Source organism: Nycticebus coucang, chromosome 5 (assembly GCF_027406575.1).
Source record: "Nycticebus coucang isolate mNycCou1 chromosome 5, mNycCou1.pri, whole genome shotgun sequence".
Classification (NCBI taxonomy): Eukaryota; Metazoa; Chordata; class Mammalia; order Primates; family Lorisidae; genus Nycticebus; species Nycticebus coucang.
In genome coordinates this window covers 125,453,622-125,467,689 of record NC_069784.1, presented here as the reverse complement: position 1 = coordinate 125,467,689, position 14,068 = coordinate 125,453,622, and the positions used below count along the sequence as shown (strand labels likewise).

Here is a 14,068-nt window from a genome sequence, read left to right as displayed (position 1 = left end):
GAAGAAGATTACTCAAGCCCAAGAGTTTGAGGTTGCTGTGAGCTATGATGCCATGGTACTCAAACCAGGGTGATGGAGTGAGACTCTCAAATAAACAAACAAAAAAGGGCATCCATTCATGTCTTTACATACAGATAGAACTATATTATTATTTTTACTTAGTCATATATTTTATAAATGCACTATAATGCTCAATACTAATATGAAACCAATAGAAAAACAATTACATGCCCACAAGGTAGAGAAAAACACGAGTATATTCAAATGGAGGGGTGGAGGAAGGGAGATTGGTAAGCTCTCACCTAAAGTGCACAATGCAAAGGTATTAAGCATCCCCCCAGGATGAAGGGTTCCACTACAACTTGAACTTTCCCTTGGAAACACAATGTAACGTAATCATTTGTACCCTCATATTAATCTCAGTTTTTTTTAAATGTCTGTGAATAATTACTTGAACAATCCTTTTGATGCTCATCTAGAGATGATATCATCTTTTGCTGTTATATGTATATGATGTTGCAAGGAACATAAAATATCTTCACATAGTAGTGTGTATACTCCTTTAACTGTATTACATTGTTCCTTTTCATTCTTGTTCCATCCTGAGGTAGATAGAATTCTAGCCATTTTGGGCAGCACCTGTGGCTCAGTGAGTAGGGCGCTGGCCCCATATGCCTAGGGTGACGGGTTCAAACCCAGCCCCGGCCAAATTGCAACAACAACAAAAAAAATAGCCGGGCGTTGTGGCGGGCGCCTGTATTCCCAGCTACTTGGGAGGCTGAGTCAAGAGAATCGCCTAAGCCCAGGAGTTGGAGGTTGCTGTGAGCTGTGTGACGCCACGGCACTCTACCGAGGGCGATAAAGTGAAACTCTGTCTCTACAAAAAAAAAAAAAAGAATTCTAGCCATTTTATGCCTCAGAAGTCAATTTCAGATAATTAAATATCTAAGTTCATATTGCTAACAATTAACAGAACAAAACTTGAATCCCATTTTTTATTGTTATATTTCCATTACAAGTGTCGTGCTCTTCTAGCACTTGTAGGGTTTTGACGAATTAAAGTGTATCCTGAAGAGCATGACTAGAGTTAAGGAAGGATGAAGTAACTGCGGATATTTAGGAGGCATGTGTTTATTTCATTTGTTCTACGTACACAGTGTATTTATTTATTAAGCACCCACTATGTGCCAGGTCTTGTTATAGGTGGTAGGCAGACAGTGGTCACAAGACAAACCAGGTTCTCTACTTTCACAGAACTTTTATTTCAGTGAGGATGGATGATTAACAAGTAAACAAGTGGCTCGGTGCCTGTAGCTCAGGGGCTAGGGCTCCAGCCACATAAAACGAAGCTGGCAGGTTGGAACCCAGCCTGGGCCTGCCAAACAACAATGACAACTACAACCAAAAAATAGCCGGATGTTGTGGCGGGCGCCTGTGGTCCCAGCTACTTGGGAGGCTGAAGCAAGAGAATCGCCTAAGCCCAAGAGTTTGAGGTTGCTGTGAACTGTGACGCCACGGCACTCTACCCAGGGTGACAACTTGAGACTCTGTCTCAAAAAAAAAAAACCAAGTAAGATAACTTAAGGTAGTGGTAAGTACTATCAAGAACATAAATAGGATAATTAAGTGACCAGTAAGAAGGTAACAAAGGGCTGAGACTTAAATGACAGTAAGGCAATTTTTATATATCTGTATCTGTAGATATCTTTATGTAACATGAACAGTAATTACATTTACTGAGACTAGAAATAGGCTCCTAGTAGATGATAATTAGCAATGTTTTTATCCAGCAGTATTTACACACTGTTTACTCGAACTCTTTGAACTTTAGTTTCTGCATCTACAAAGTAAAGACAGCAAGCTTACTTTACAGAGGCATTAGCATCTTATGCCTTCTATGTAAGAAGGTAGGCAAAATCATCAAGCACTGGACCATGCCAGGCTCTCAGTAGGCACTGAATAGGATTTCACGAAGCTCCACACAAGGAGAACGTTTCTAATACTTCTTAAAGATTACAAATGGAATGGCTTCCTTGAATTAGTCATTTTCCTATAGGTGGGTGACATTTAAAGTCCCCCTTTCAGCCTTCAGATGACTGTTCTCCCAGTGTTATAGAAGACATTCATGCATTAAGTGAGAAATAGGATAAGTTGACCTTAGAGACCTAGCCTTTCCCTAGTCCATTGTTGATAAGCTCATTGTCTCTAGAGGCCCAGTTCACAGCTTGGGAAATGGACCAAAGCATCTGTCTTTGAAGCATAAAGGGGTCTTCTGGAATAGTGGTTTCAAAATCTTTCTAAAGCAACAAACAATACTCTTTCTTCCAGATAAATCTTTTATTAAAAGTCTGATTTGTAAAATCTCAAATTGGAGCCACTCGGTAGCGTTGACAATGACAGGTTGCTTGTTGTATTGTTCACTGGTAGCTGCTTGCATTTGTATGTGCTTTATATGCCTACTAAGGCAGTCTTCAGTTCTTTCTTTTACCATCTTAACTACTTGAGGATTTACTTGAGGTAAATCCATTTTATAGGCTAGGAAAAGAACTTGTCCTGATCCTATAGTAATCCTTAAGGGAGCTAAAACTATAACTTGAATCTCTTAGTTCCTGTATGAGTGAGGTTTTCCTTTAATACATGGTTAATAATGCTTTATTAATCACTTTATAATTAATCACTTTTATTTTTTTCTTTTATAGGGTTATTTAGATTGTAAGGAATTTTAATATTCCTGGGGACTTCTTCAAAGGATCATTTTCACTTTTGCTCAAAAGAAACTCTGAATCTCTCAAGTAGTTTACAGAACTCCTTTGTGTGGGTTACACATATAGATGTTTTCATGAAGAGGAGTGAAAAGCCGGAAGGATATAGACAAATGAGGCCTAAGACCTTTCCTGCCAGTAACTACACTGGCAGCAGCCGGCAAATGTTGCAGGAAATTCGGGAATCCCTTAGGAATTTATCCAAACCATCCGATGCTGCTAAGGCTGAGCATAACATAAGCAAAATGTCAACTGAAGATACTCGACAAGTCAGAAATCCACCCAAATTTGGGACTCATCATAAAGCCTTGCAGGAGATTCGAAACTCCCTACTACCATTTGCAAATGAAACAAGTTCTTCCTCCCAGAGTACTTCAGAAGTCAATCCACAAATGCTTCAAGACTTGCAGGCTGCTGGATTTGATGAGGTAAGAACTTTTAAAAAGAGAGAAGAAAGGATTCTTCTTACTTTATACTACATAGTACTTTTAGTTGTACTCATGCTGAAATGTTTTGTGAGAATGAAAATGTAACAGTATGTACAAATTATGTGCCCCATTCACAAAGAATGTTATGTTTACAATTCTATTAATTATTATAATAAAATAATTATTATTTCTTTAGTTTCTTCTGTGATACCTATCACTAAATTCTGGAGTTTCTGGAATTTAAAAAGGTCATGAAGTCTAAGTGGAAGTGCAGTTGAAGAAAGCCACAGGTGAGGGTAGGGAAAAGACATCTGTTTGAGTGAAATATGAGCCAGGACATGAAGTTTAAGTTTATAGTAGGTAGAAAGAAGAATTATATAATCATAGATTGATTAAGCAGCCCAAATCTTTTTTTTCTAAGTATTTTATAAACTTTTTAAAAATTTTATTTATTTATTTTCTTTTAGAGACAGAGTCTCACTTTGTCACCCTCGGTAGAGTGCTGTGGTGTCACAGCTCAAAGCAACCTCAGACTCTTGGGCTTAAGCGATTCTCTTGCCTCAGGCTTCCAAGTAGCTGGGACTACAGGCACCTGCCACAACAACCGGCTAGACCCAAATCTTAAGTTCACAAAAAGTAAGGAAATTCAGTTTAGGTAAACTATGCCATGTCTTTATTTAATATTTACCTTCAGAACTCATTTTGAATTTTTTCATAGCATATATATTTAATATTTTGTTTAAGTTAATACAGTTTGTTTCTTATGATAATATACGTTCTGAGCATAAATATTTTGGGTAGCAGAAATCATTTTAGAAAAATATCGGCTATGAAAATGTGAATCAGAGTTAATTGCATTTTTAAATTTTTAAAATTATAGTAACTTCCTAATTATAAAAGAAATTACCTATTCTGTTAAAAATAAAAAAGTATAGGCTCGGCGCCTGTGGGTCAAGTGGCTAAGGCACCAGACACATACACCTGAGCTGGCAGGTTCAAATCCAGCTGGGGCCCGCCAAACAACAATGACGGCTGCAACCAAAAAATAGCCGGGTGTTGGGATAGGTGCCTGTAGTCCCAGCTACTTGGGAGGCAGAAGCAGGAGAATTGCTTTGAGCCCAAGAATTGGAGGTTGCTGTGAGCTTTGACACTATGGCACTCTACCCAGGGTGACAGCTTGAGGATCTGTCTCAAAAATAAATAGGGCGGTGCCTGTGGCTCAAGGAGTAGGGGGCTGGTCCCATATGCCGGAGGTGGCGGGTTCAAACCCAGCCTGGGCCAAAAGCCAAAAAAAAAAAAATAATAAATAAATAAATAAGTTTAAAGGAGAAAAAGAAAATTACCTTTAGCTCTTCTACACAAAGATAACTACCCGTAAGATTCCTTTATTCTGGCCGGGCACTGTGGCTCATAATTACAGTGCCTGTAATCCTAGTACTTTGGAAGGCTGAGGCAGGTGGATTGCTTGAGCTCACAAGTTTGAGACCAGCCTGAGCAAAAAGCAAGACCCCATCTCTATTAAAATAGAAAAACTGAGGCAAGAGGATTGCTTGAACCCAAGTTGGAGGTTGCTGTGAGCTAGGACACCACAGCATTCTACCTAGGGCAACAACTTGAGACTCTTAAAAAAAAAAAAGGATTCCTTTATACTTTTTAATATTTTGGTGACCACATTTCCAGATCTCTCTCTGTATTTATTGTAAAAAACAAGAAGTGTGCATTATAGTAAAGGATTTAAAAAGGGAAATTTACCACTAAACTAGAAGGGGAAAAGGTTTAGTCTTTCTGATTTCTTTAGAAATAGGTAAAGAATCAGAAAGACTAAACCTTTTCCCCTTCTAGTTTAGTGGTAAATTTCCCTTTTTAATCCTTTTTTTTTCCCCATCAAGATATTTAATCATTAATATTAAATGATTAATATTTCCTATCATTTTTTAAGAATGCTCTAAAAATATTGGATTTACACCAGAAAATAGAGGAAGAAAAAGGGATCTGGGATAATGTTTTTCTGTTTACTAGGTAGAAGATTAAGGAAATGGTTTGAATGGAGATTCTCCAGAACACTTCTTCTAATCCCTTAGCCAAGAAGCAAAGAATAAAGAGAACCATTAATCTTATTCTTTCCTTTTATATATTGTTAAAGAAAAAGAATTTATAAAATCACATAGCTATAAGGGCCTTGAAGTACTAGTGTGTTGTATCAGATAAGTCATCTAGTAGATATGTATTTATGCAGCTCTTACTATGTGTGAACGCATCAGTCACTATAGTGCTATACCTTAAAAGTTCTTTCTTAGATTTTTAAGAAATCTAAGGCATTGATTAATGTCCTATTCTTTATCAGTAATACTAACAGTCAGTACTTTGCATTATAAAGATGATAGCTTTATTATAACTTTACATTTCAAAATTATTGACTCAGCACCTGTAGCTCAGCGGCTAGGGCACCAGCCACATGCAGTGGAGCTGGCGGGTTCAAACCCAGCCTGGGCCTACCAAACAACAGTGACAACTACAACTGAAAAATAGCCAGGCATTGTGGCGGGCACCTGTAGTCCCAGCTACTTGGGAGGCTGAGGCAAACGAATCACTTGAGACCAAGAGTTGGAGGTTGCTGTGAGCTGTGACACCACAGTACTCTACCGGGGTGACATAATGAGACTCTGTCTGGGGTGGTGCCTGTGGCTCAAAGAAGTAGGGCGCCAGCCCCATATGCCGGAGGTGGTGGGTTCAAACCCAGCCCCAGCCAAAAACTGCAAACAAACAAAGAGACTCTGTCTGGGGAAAAAAAAAAAAAATGTCACTTGATGACATTATTAATATTAATGCTTGCTTTACTAAAATTATTTAGACATTTATTATTCCTTATTTGTTCAAATAATGAAGTATGGTATTATTTATACCATTGGTGATATAAAAAATACGGCAGTCTACTTCTGTAGTCTTGAATCACTCATTCTCATAGCTTCTCACTATACTGTAGAATTTATATTGTTCAAGATTCTAACTTTGTATTTCAAAATTCTTGTCTTTCATGTCATTCTTTTCATCATTTCATAAACCCTAACTTAATCCTTTTATTCACTACACCAAGTTCAAGGCAGTTTATTTATTTATTTTTTTATTTTGATAATTTGTTTCTGGTGATTCTACAAAATTAAAAGCTCAAATATTTCAAGATTAATTTCCTCATAGGAGTAAATGTTAAATACTTCCTGGGAGTACATCCATATACAACCACTGCAGTGTATTTTTGTTTGTAAGCATGAAAAACAAAAACATAAAAATGTGGATATAATATTTTCTTATCACAGATGACTTTTTTTTTTTTTTTAGAGACAGAGTCCCACTTTGTCACCCTTGGTAGAGTGCTGTGGTCTCACAGCTTGCAGCAACCTCCAGCTCTTGGGCTTAGGCGATTCTTTTGCCTCAGCCTCCCAAGTAGCTGGGACTACAGTCGCCCACCACAACGCCCGACTGTTTTTTTGTTGCAGTTTGGCTGGGGCCGGGTTTGAACCTGTCACTCTCGGTATATGGGGCTGGCACCCTATTCACTGAGCCACAGGTGCCACGCATCACAGATGACTTTTAAGGTTACCAATTTGAGGTTGTTCTTTTTCATACTGGCACTAACATCTCTACATAAGAACACTTGGTTGACATTGTTATAGATGTAACAAATATTTTAAAAGACAGCAATATTAAAAATAAGCCAGTTTGGCAAGCAAATTGATACCATTATGATTCATCTTTAATAAAAATAGTATTAGAGAGAGAATAAATATGTTTTAAAAATAAGCAAGCGTAGTCCACCCGTTACTAGATTCTGGCCTTGCCAACTGTTTTTGAGTTGTTGATATTTGCCTACAATTTGGACCGAATCTTCAGTTCTTTTCTGACTGCAAGTCTGCAGAAGAGTTTCCCATAGACCTCTTAAGAAAGGGTCGCCAGGAAGATACCAGGACACCTGATAGAATAGCTTGCTGGGAATACTAGTCCCTGTCTACAGAGTATATGGCAACAGAGACATTAGAAATCTGTTTGTGGGGTGGCGCCTGTTGTTCAGTGAGTAGGGTGCCGGCCCCATATACCGAGGGTGGCGGGTTCAAACCCAGCCCTGGCTGAACTGCAACCAAAAAATAGCTGGGCACTGTGGCGGGCGCCTGTAGTCCCAGTTGCTCAGGAGGCTGAGGCAGGAGAATCGCTGAAGCCCAAGAGCTAGAGATTGCTGTGAGTCCTGTGACATCATGGCACTCTACTGAAGGCGGTAAAGTGAGACTCTGTCTCTACAAAAAAAAAAAAAAAAGAAATCTGTTTGTGGCTCTAGGACTGATCACAGAAGAAACTGCAAAAAGTCTTAGCAATCAACAAAGATCCCTCAGTTCACTAGCCCATGTGTTCCTAGATAACCAGACAGCATTAGATTTACTGTTGGCTAAACAAGGAGAAGTCTGTGGAATGTTAAACACTATCTGCTGTAGCTCAAAAGAAGTTGAAACCTGAATAGAAAAAAAATTCCCAGCAAGCTGTGTAGCTACAACAGGGCTCTACTAGTGACTCCACACCTGGTTGTTTTTTAGCATTATTCACTTGGATTCTCCAGAACTTTGGTTCAGTCCTCCAGGGACCCTTGAAGCTGGGATTCTCACTCCTTATCCTAGGGCTTATTTTCTATCTTGTAGTCCACTATTTCACTTAAGTACTCTGCTAAGGCTGTAAATGTTCTCATGCAAACCTCAGCACCTGTGAAGACTTGCAGGCATCTGCAAAACAACTTCTTTCCTTTCACACTGGGTTTAACCCCAGGTATGCCCCTTGTTAGGAAGAAGCAGCCAGATTGGTTGTCTGCCCTTTCCCTTCTCATTTGCCCACACATCGGGAATGAGATTGGGTAAAAGCCCAGGGAGGGATTAAAACTGACCTTTACAAATCAATAAAGGGGTGCAAGGTGAGAACTGTAGTAAGGGCGTAAAACTCTGTGAAAGTGCAGGTCTACCTAAAAATAACAGTAATGATAATCATCAGTCACTGTCCTCTGTTGTTTGCTTAGTAATAATCAGCCACAGTCTCCCTGTTTGCTTCTCTCTAAAAAAAAAAAATTAGAAGCCAGCATAATAGTCACCAAAATCAGAGGCTGAAATTCCAGTGCATTTAACAAGAATGTGATTCCCTCAATACTGGAGAAGGATACTGGGTTCCAATTTCTTCTCTTTCTTTCTTTTTATTGTTTTTTATCATTTGGGATTCATTGAGGGTATAAAGAGTTAGGTTACACTGATTGCATTTGTTAGATAAAGTTCTTCTTATAATTGTATCCTGCCCCCAAAAGGTGTGCTATACACTGTGACCCCCCCATCCTCTACCCTCCTCCCCTCTAGCCACTTGCTCACTTCCCTAACTCCCCCACCCCATTGTATTAGCTCATCTTCTGCCTTCATATTTGAATCGAGTACATTGGATTCTTGCTTCTCCATTCTTGTCATGCTTTACTAAGAAGGTGTTCCACCTCCATCCAGGTTAATAAAAAAGATGTAAAGTCTCCATCTCTTTTAAAGGCTGACAAGTATTCCATGGTATACATATGCCACAGCTTGTTAATTCATTTCTGGCTTGGTGGGCATTTAGGCTGTTTCCACATTTTGGCGATTGTAAGTTGAGCTGCAGTAAACAGACTAGTGCAAATATCCTTATGATAAAAGGATTTTTTTTTTCTTCTGGATAGATGCCTAGTAACGGATTGCAGGATCAAATGGGAAGTCTAATTTGAGTTCTTTGAGGATTCTCCATACTTCCTTCCAAAAAGGTCATACTAGTTTGCAGTCCCACCAGCAGTGTAAAAGTGTTCCCTTCTCTCCACATCCATGCCAGCATCTGCAGCTTTGAGACATTGTAATGTGGGCTATTCTCACTGGGGTTGGGTGATATCTCAGGGTAGTTTTGATTTGAATTTTTCTGATGATCAGGGACAGTGAGCATTTTTTTTATATGTTTGTTAGCCATTCGTCTGTCTTCTTCCCAGAAGGTTCTATGCATCTTGCCCAGTGGTATATGGTATTGTTGGGTCTTTTTTTATTGATTAATTTGAGTTCTCTTTAGATTATAGTTATCAAGCTTTTGTCCAATTGATAATATGCAAATATCTTTTCCCATTCTGAAGGTTGTTTGTTTGCTGTGGTGGTGGTTTCCTTAGTTGTATGGAAGCTTTTCAGTTTAAGTCCCATTTGTTTATTTTTGTCCTCGTTGCAGTTGCCACAAAAGTCTTCTTTGTAACATCTTTCCCTAGGCCAATATCTTGAAGTTTTTTCTCCACACTTTCTTTGAGGATTTTTATTGTTTCATGCCTTAGGTGTAAATCTTTTATCCATCTTGAGTCAATTTTTGTAAGTGGTGAGAGGTGTGGGTCCAGTATCAGTCTTTTACATGTAGTTATCTAATTCCCCCAGCACCATTTATTGAATAGGGATTCTTTCCTCCAGTGTATGTTCTTATTTGGTATATTGAAGATCAGATGGCTATAAGATGTTAGTTTCGGGTGACGCCTGTGGCTCAACGGAGTAGGGCGCCGGCCCCATATGCTGGAGGTGGCGGGTTCAAACCCAGTCCCGGCCAAAAACTGCAAAAAAAAAAAAAAAAGTAAGAAAGATGTTAGTTTCATCGCTTGTTTTTCTGTTCGGTTCCAAGTATCAGTGTCTCTGTTTTTATGCCAATACCATGCTGTTTTGATCACTATGGCCTTGTAGTATAGCAGAAAGTCAGGTAGAGTGATACCCCCTGGCTTTGTTTTTTTTTTTTTTGTAGAGACAGAGTCTCACTTTATGGCCCTCGGTAGAGTGCTGTGGCCTCACACAGCTCACAGCAACTTCCCAACTCCTGGGCTTAAGCGATTCTCTTGCCTCAGCCTCCCGAGTAGCTGGGACTACAGGCGCCCGCCACAACGCCTGGCTATTTTTTTTTTGTTTGTTTGCAGTTTGGCCGGGGTTGGGTTTGAACCTGCCACCCTCGGCATATGGGGCCAGTGGCCTACTCACTGAGCCACAGGTGCCGCCCCAAGTCCATTAATTCTTTATAGGTGGAGTCTTCTGCAGTAGTTGCCTCATGGTCCCTTAGGGGAATTGCTCTGTTTTGGTTTTCATGTTGCCTGAATTTTTCTGTTGGTTCCTCCTCATGTGTTCCTTCTTGTTGTTTACATCTTTGTCCTCCTTTTTCCTTCTCACTGCTTCCTTTGAAACAGAAGTTCTTGCTGTTGATGACAGTATATTGCAATATGTTGCCTGGACACCAGGTGGTGCTGTGGTTTTTTGGGGGAGACAGCACAGCCAGTAACCTCTATGGTCCTTATTCCCGCCTTAGTTGCCTTGGGTGATTGTTGATTGTTTCCTCAGCATTCAGACCCTGCTGTGCTGGGATCTTAAACCTCACAAGAATCGTTCAGGAGCAGGTCTCACAGTGCCCCCTGATTCCAGTTCCTGTGGGGTTTGTGAGTCCCTCAGCCTGTCCCAGGAGTGGAGTTCTGATCCTGGCTGGGGGAATTCAGACGGCCATGCTTTAGGCCCCTGCTAAGACCTTCTCACAACCTTCCCACAAAGGCAGCTCCCTGGCTGCTGAGACCTTCTCAGTATGGCTGACTCACTAGCCACCAAACCTATGGCAAATCCACTCTAACCGGCATTCAAATCTGGTTGCTGTACACTGTTTGAGTCCACCCACTCTTCCAAGGTTTCCGCTCAATTGCAGCTTCTCCCAACTACTGAAAACTCTGGATAGGCTTCCTCCCATCTTGGACCTCTGGGGTTGAGAGGCAGTTGACTGCAGCCAGCCAGTCAGAATCACTTGCCTAATTCATCAGATTTCCACCACTGTATCGAGTTCACTACCTCCTCACTGTGCTCTCTGAGCTATGACTCTGGGTAATGTCCCTGGACCAGGTAATGCTGGGTTCTCTCTTTCCCCTGTCATTCTAGGAGAGCTCAGCATCCTTCTGGTTCGCCATCTTGATCCCTCCCAATTTCCTGCCATCTGAGGTGGCATTGACATGTGATAATAGCATAAATACAGATATATTTCATTTGGCTTAAGCAGTTTTAAAATTTAGCTCTCCCTGATGAATTTTACTTTTGAGTGATTTGTATTTTCAAATCAGTAATTTGTACATAGAGGGAGACTTACTGATTACCTTGTGTCTTGTTGCAAATTTGGCAAGTTTTATTGGAGTAAAATGTGATCACCTTTGTATCAAGTAGGGATTGAGTTTGGTTGCTTTTAACAAAAATCCAAATAATACTACTTTACACAAGATAGTGATTCAGTTTCTACAACTATCATTGGCTCAGCATGTTAAAAATGTCAGAGCCTATGACTCTTACAAGTCTTTTGAATTTTACTTCCTGGTGGTAACATGCTCTAGCACAGCTGTCATATCTATTGCCTAGGAAACTGGGTGCAGGAAGGAGGAGTACCTAAGTCAGGCATACCAAAAATTTTCCAGAAACCTTTGCTGCTTCCAACAAAGTCAGTAACTTTTTCCAAGAAAGGGACATAGGTCTTAGATACCCAAGTTTCTACTACAAACTTTTGTTGATTGGTCTCAGGTTCATCTCCAGTCACTTCATACCTATTAGTCTTACTAAGTCATTTGTCATTTAAAAATGTCACTTGAAAATACTACATTTTCTAGGATAAGTAAGTAGTTGCTTACCTCTTAAAAAATGCTTGTCAGTATGCTTTCTGCATGATAGTGTGTAATTTATGTTTATGTATAACATAAAGGAAAGGAGTTGAAGAGGACAACCAACTTTTGAGCTCCAGGCACTATGCTTAGTGCTTTATTTGTTTTCTTTTTCTTTTTTTTGAGACAGAGCCTCAAGCTGTCACCCTGGGTAGAGTGCTGTGGCATCACAGCTCACAGCAACCTCCAGCTCCTGGGCTTAAGCAATTCTCAGCCTCCCAAGGAGCTGGGACTGCAGACACCTGCCACAACACCTGGTTGTTTTTTGGTTGTAGTTGTCATTGTTGTATGGCAAGCTCCGGCTGAATTTGAATCTGTCTGTGGCTGGCGCCTTAGCCTCTTGAGCTACAGGCACCGAGCCCACTTTATATATTTTCTTATTTAATCCTCACATCAACCATGTGAGTTTATTACAATAGAAGAAACCAAGGCTCAGAAATATTAAATAACATGTCAAAGTTTTTAGAGTTCTAAAGTAGAGGTGCTATAACTCAAATTCAGATGTGTCTGACTTCAAGTCCTCAGTTTTCCATCATCAAGACTTTACTATCTAGCCTTGTAAAGTCTTCCATCACATGGTCATATTTAGTCTAGGTATTTTCTTCTACCATTTATTTGCATCTCTGTAAATGTAGTTACCTGAAAATGAAAACTCTAAGAGGAATAGAACCAGAACTACATAGTTCTTTTGCTAGTATACACAATGGCAAAAGTGCTTAATTGAATGCTTAAATGATAGAAAAGTTTCTAATATTTTATTGATACTTTTAAACAATCGGATAGTCTCTGTTTACCTAAAGATAAAATTAAGAATGAGAAATAGCAGGATCATATTGGCAATGATTATACTGTATGGAAGAATTTATTCCTAGGAGGAAATAGTAATGTTACATAAACGTGAAAATATTAAAGAAACACTTAAAAAATTTCAAGGTTTGTTTTCTTTAGTAATTTGAAATGTTTTTTTTTTTTTACTAGTTACAAGACAAAACAATAATATAGTGGGGGCCCTGTTCTTCATAATTATGAATTTCTCTAATGGAACTCCAGGTTCTTTTCCTGGTATTAATTATAAAATTTAAATTTTGTTTCTTTTTTTTAAACTTTGTATCAGGACATGGTTATACAAGCTCTTCAGAAAACTAATAACAGAAGTATAGAAGCAGCAATTGAATTCATTAGTAAAATGAGTTATCAAGATCCTCGATGGGAACAGATGGCTACAGCAGCTGCCAGACCTATTAATGCCAGCATGAAGCCAGGTGATTAATCAAACATTTTTTTCTAGTCTCTTCTTCTATTATATAGTATTAAAATAATTAAGTATGTCAAATCTTTGATCTTTGAAATTGTTAAAATCATCCCAGTAAATGAAAGTTTCAAATTAGGATAACATTGTAGTGTTATACCAAAATGAATTTGAAGATGGCGACCTCACATTTAAATGTTAATAATAGGTAATTCTCATAAGCAGCAGTCTAGGTTGCAAACTACATGATTGATTATGCTATAGCCGAAATATATCTTTTTTTTCCCTGTAAATGCCATCATTCAAACTACTTTTTTCCTTTTTATATCTTTTCATTTTATGAAAATCATAGGCTATTTAGAAAGCAAACAAAAAGAAAACACCTCTGTTGATAACTACAGTATTTTAGTATGTTTTGTTTCCTAGTCTTTTTTCCTGTGGGAAACCTGAGTAGGTTTCCATATGTGTGTTTTGATACTTGCTTAAGCAAAAAATAAGATAATACTAAAACTTAACTTTATTCACTTAATATACCCTGCATAACTTTCCTTGTTATAGAATGTTTTACAAAATAATTTTAATAGCCACATTAAAATAGATTTATTACATACTTAATATCCAGTCTCCCTTTTCGGACATTTGCCTTGTTTCTGTCTTTTATTTGTCATTATAGAGAGCACTACAGAAATTACTCTTACAGCTAAATCTTTGTACGTGTACATACCTAAAAGTAAGTTCTAGAAGACTTATAAAGTTGTAAGGTTTTTTTGTTTGCTAGGAGCAGTTGCTCATGCCTTTAATCCTAGCACTTTGGAAGCCTGCTGAGGCAGGAGGATCACTTGTGGCCAGGAGTTCGAGATCAGCCTAAGTAAGAGTGAGACCTCGCCTCCACGAAAATAGAAAA

At 38.9% G+C, this 14,068-nt stretch overlaps 1 protein-coding gene across 2 annotated transcripts in view; it reads left to right on the top strand.

Moving 5' to 3' along the window:
- LATS1 (large tumor suppressor kinase 1) overlaps window positions 1-14,068 on the top strand; it is a 54,996-nt gene that overhangs the window by 13,639 nt on the left and 27,289 nt on the right. For both annotated transcript variants that reach the window (XM_053591586.1, XM_053591587.1), the window contains exons 2-3: window positions 2,700-3,190; window positions 13,030-13,177. In XM_053591586.1, coding sequence (XP_053447561.1) covers window positions 2,840-3,190; window positions 13,030-13,177 — 499 coding nt within the window. In that variant the 5' untranslated portion in view covers window positions 2,700-2,839. The remainder of the gene's footprint in view (window positions 1-2,699; window positions 3,191-13,029; window positions 13,178-14,068) is intronic.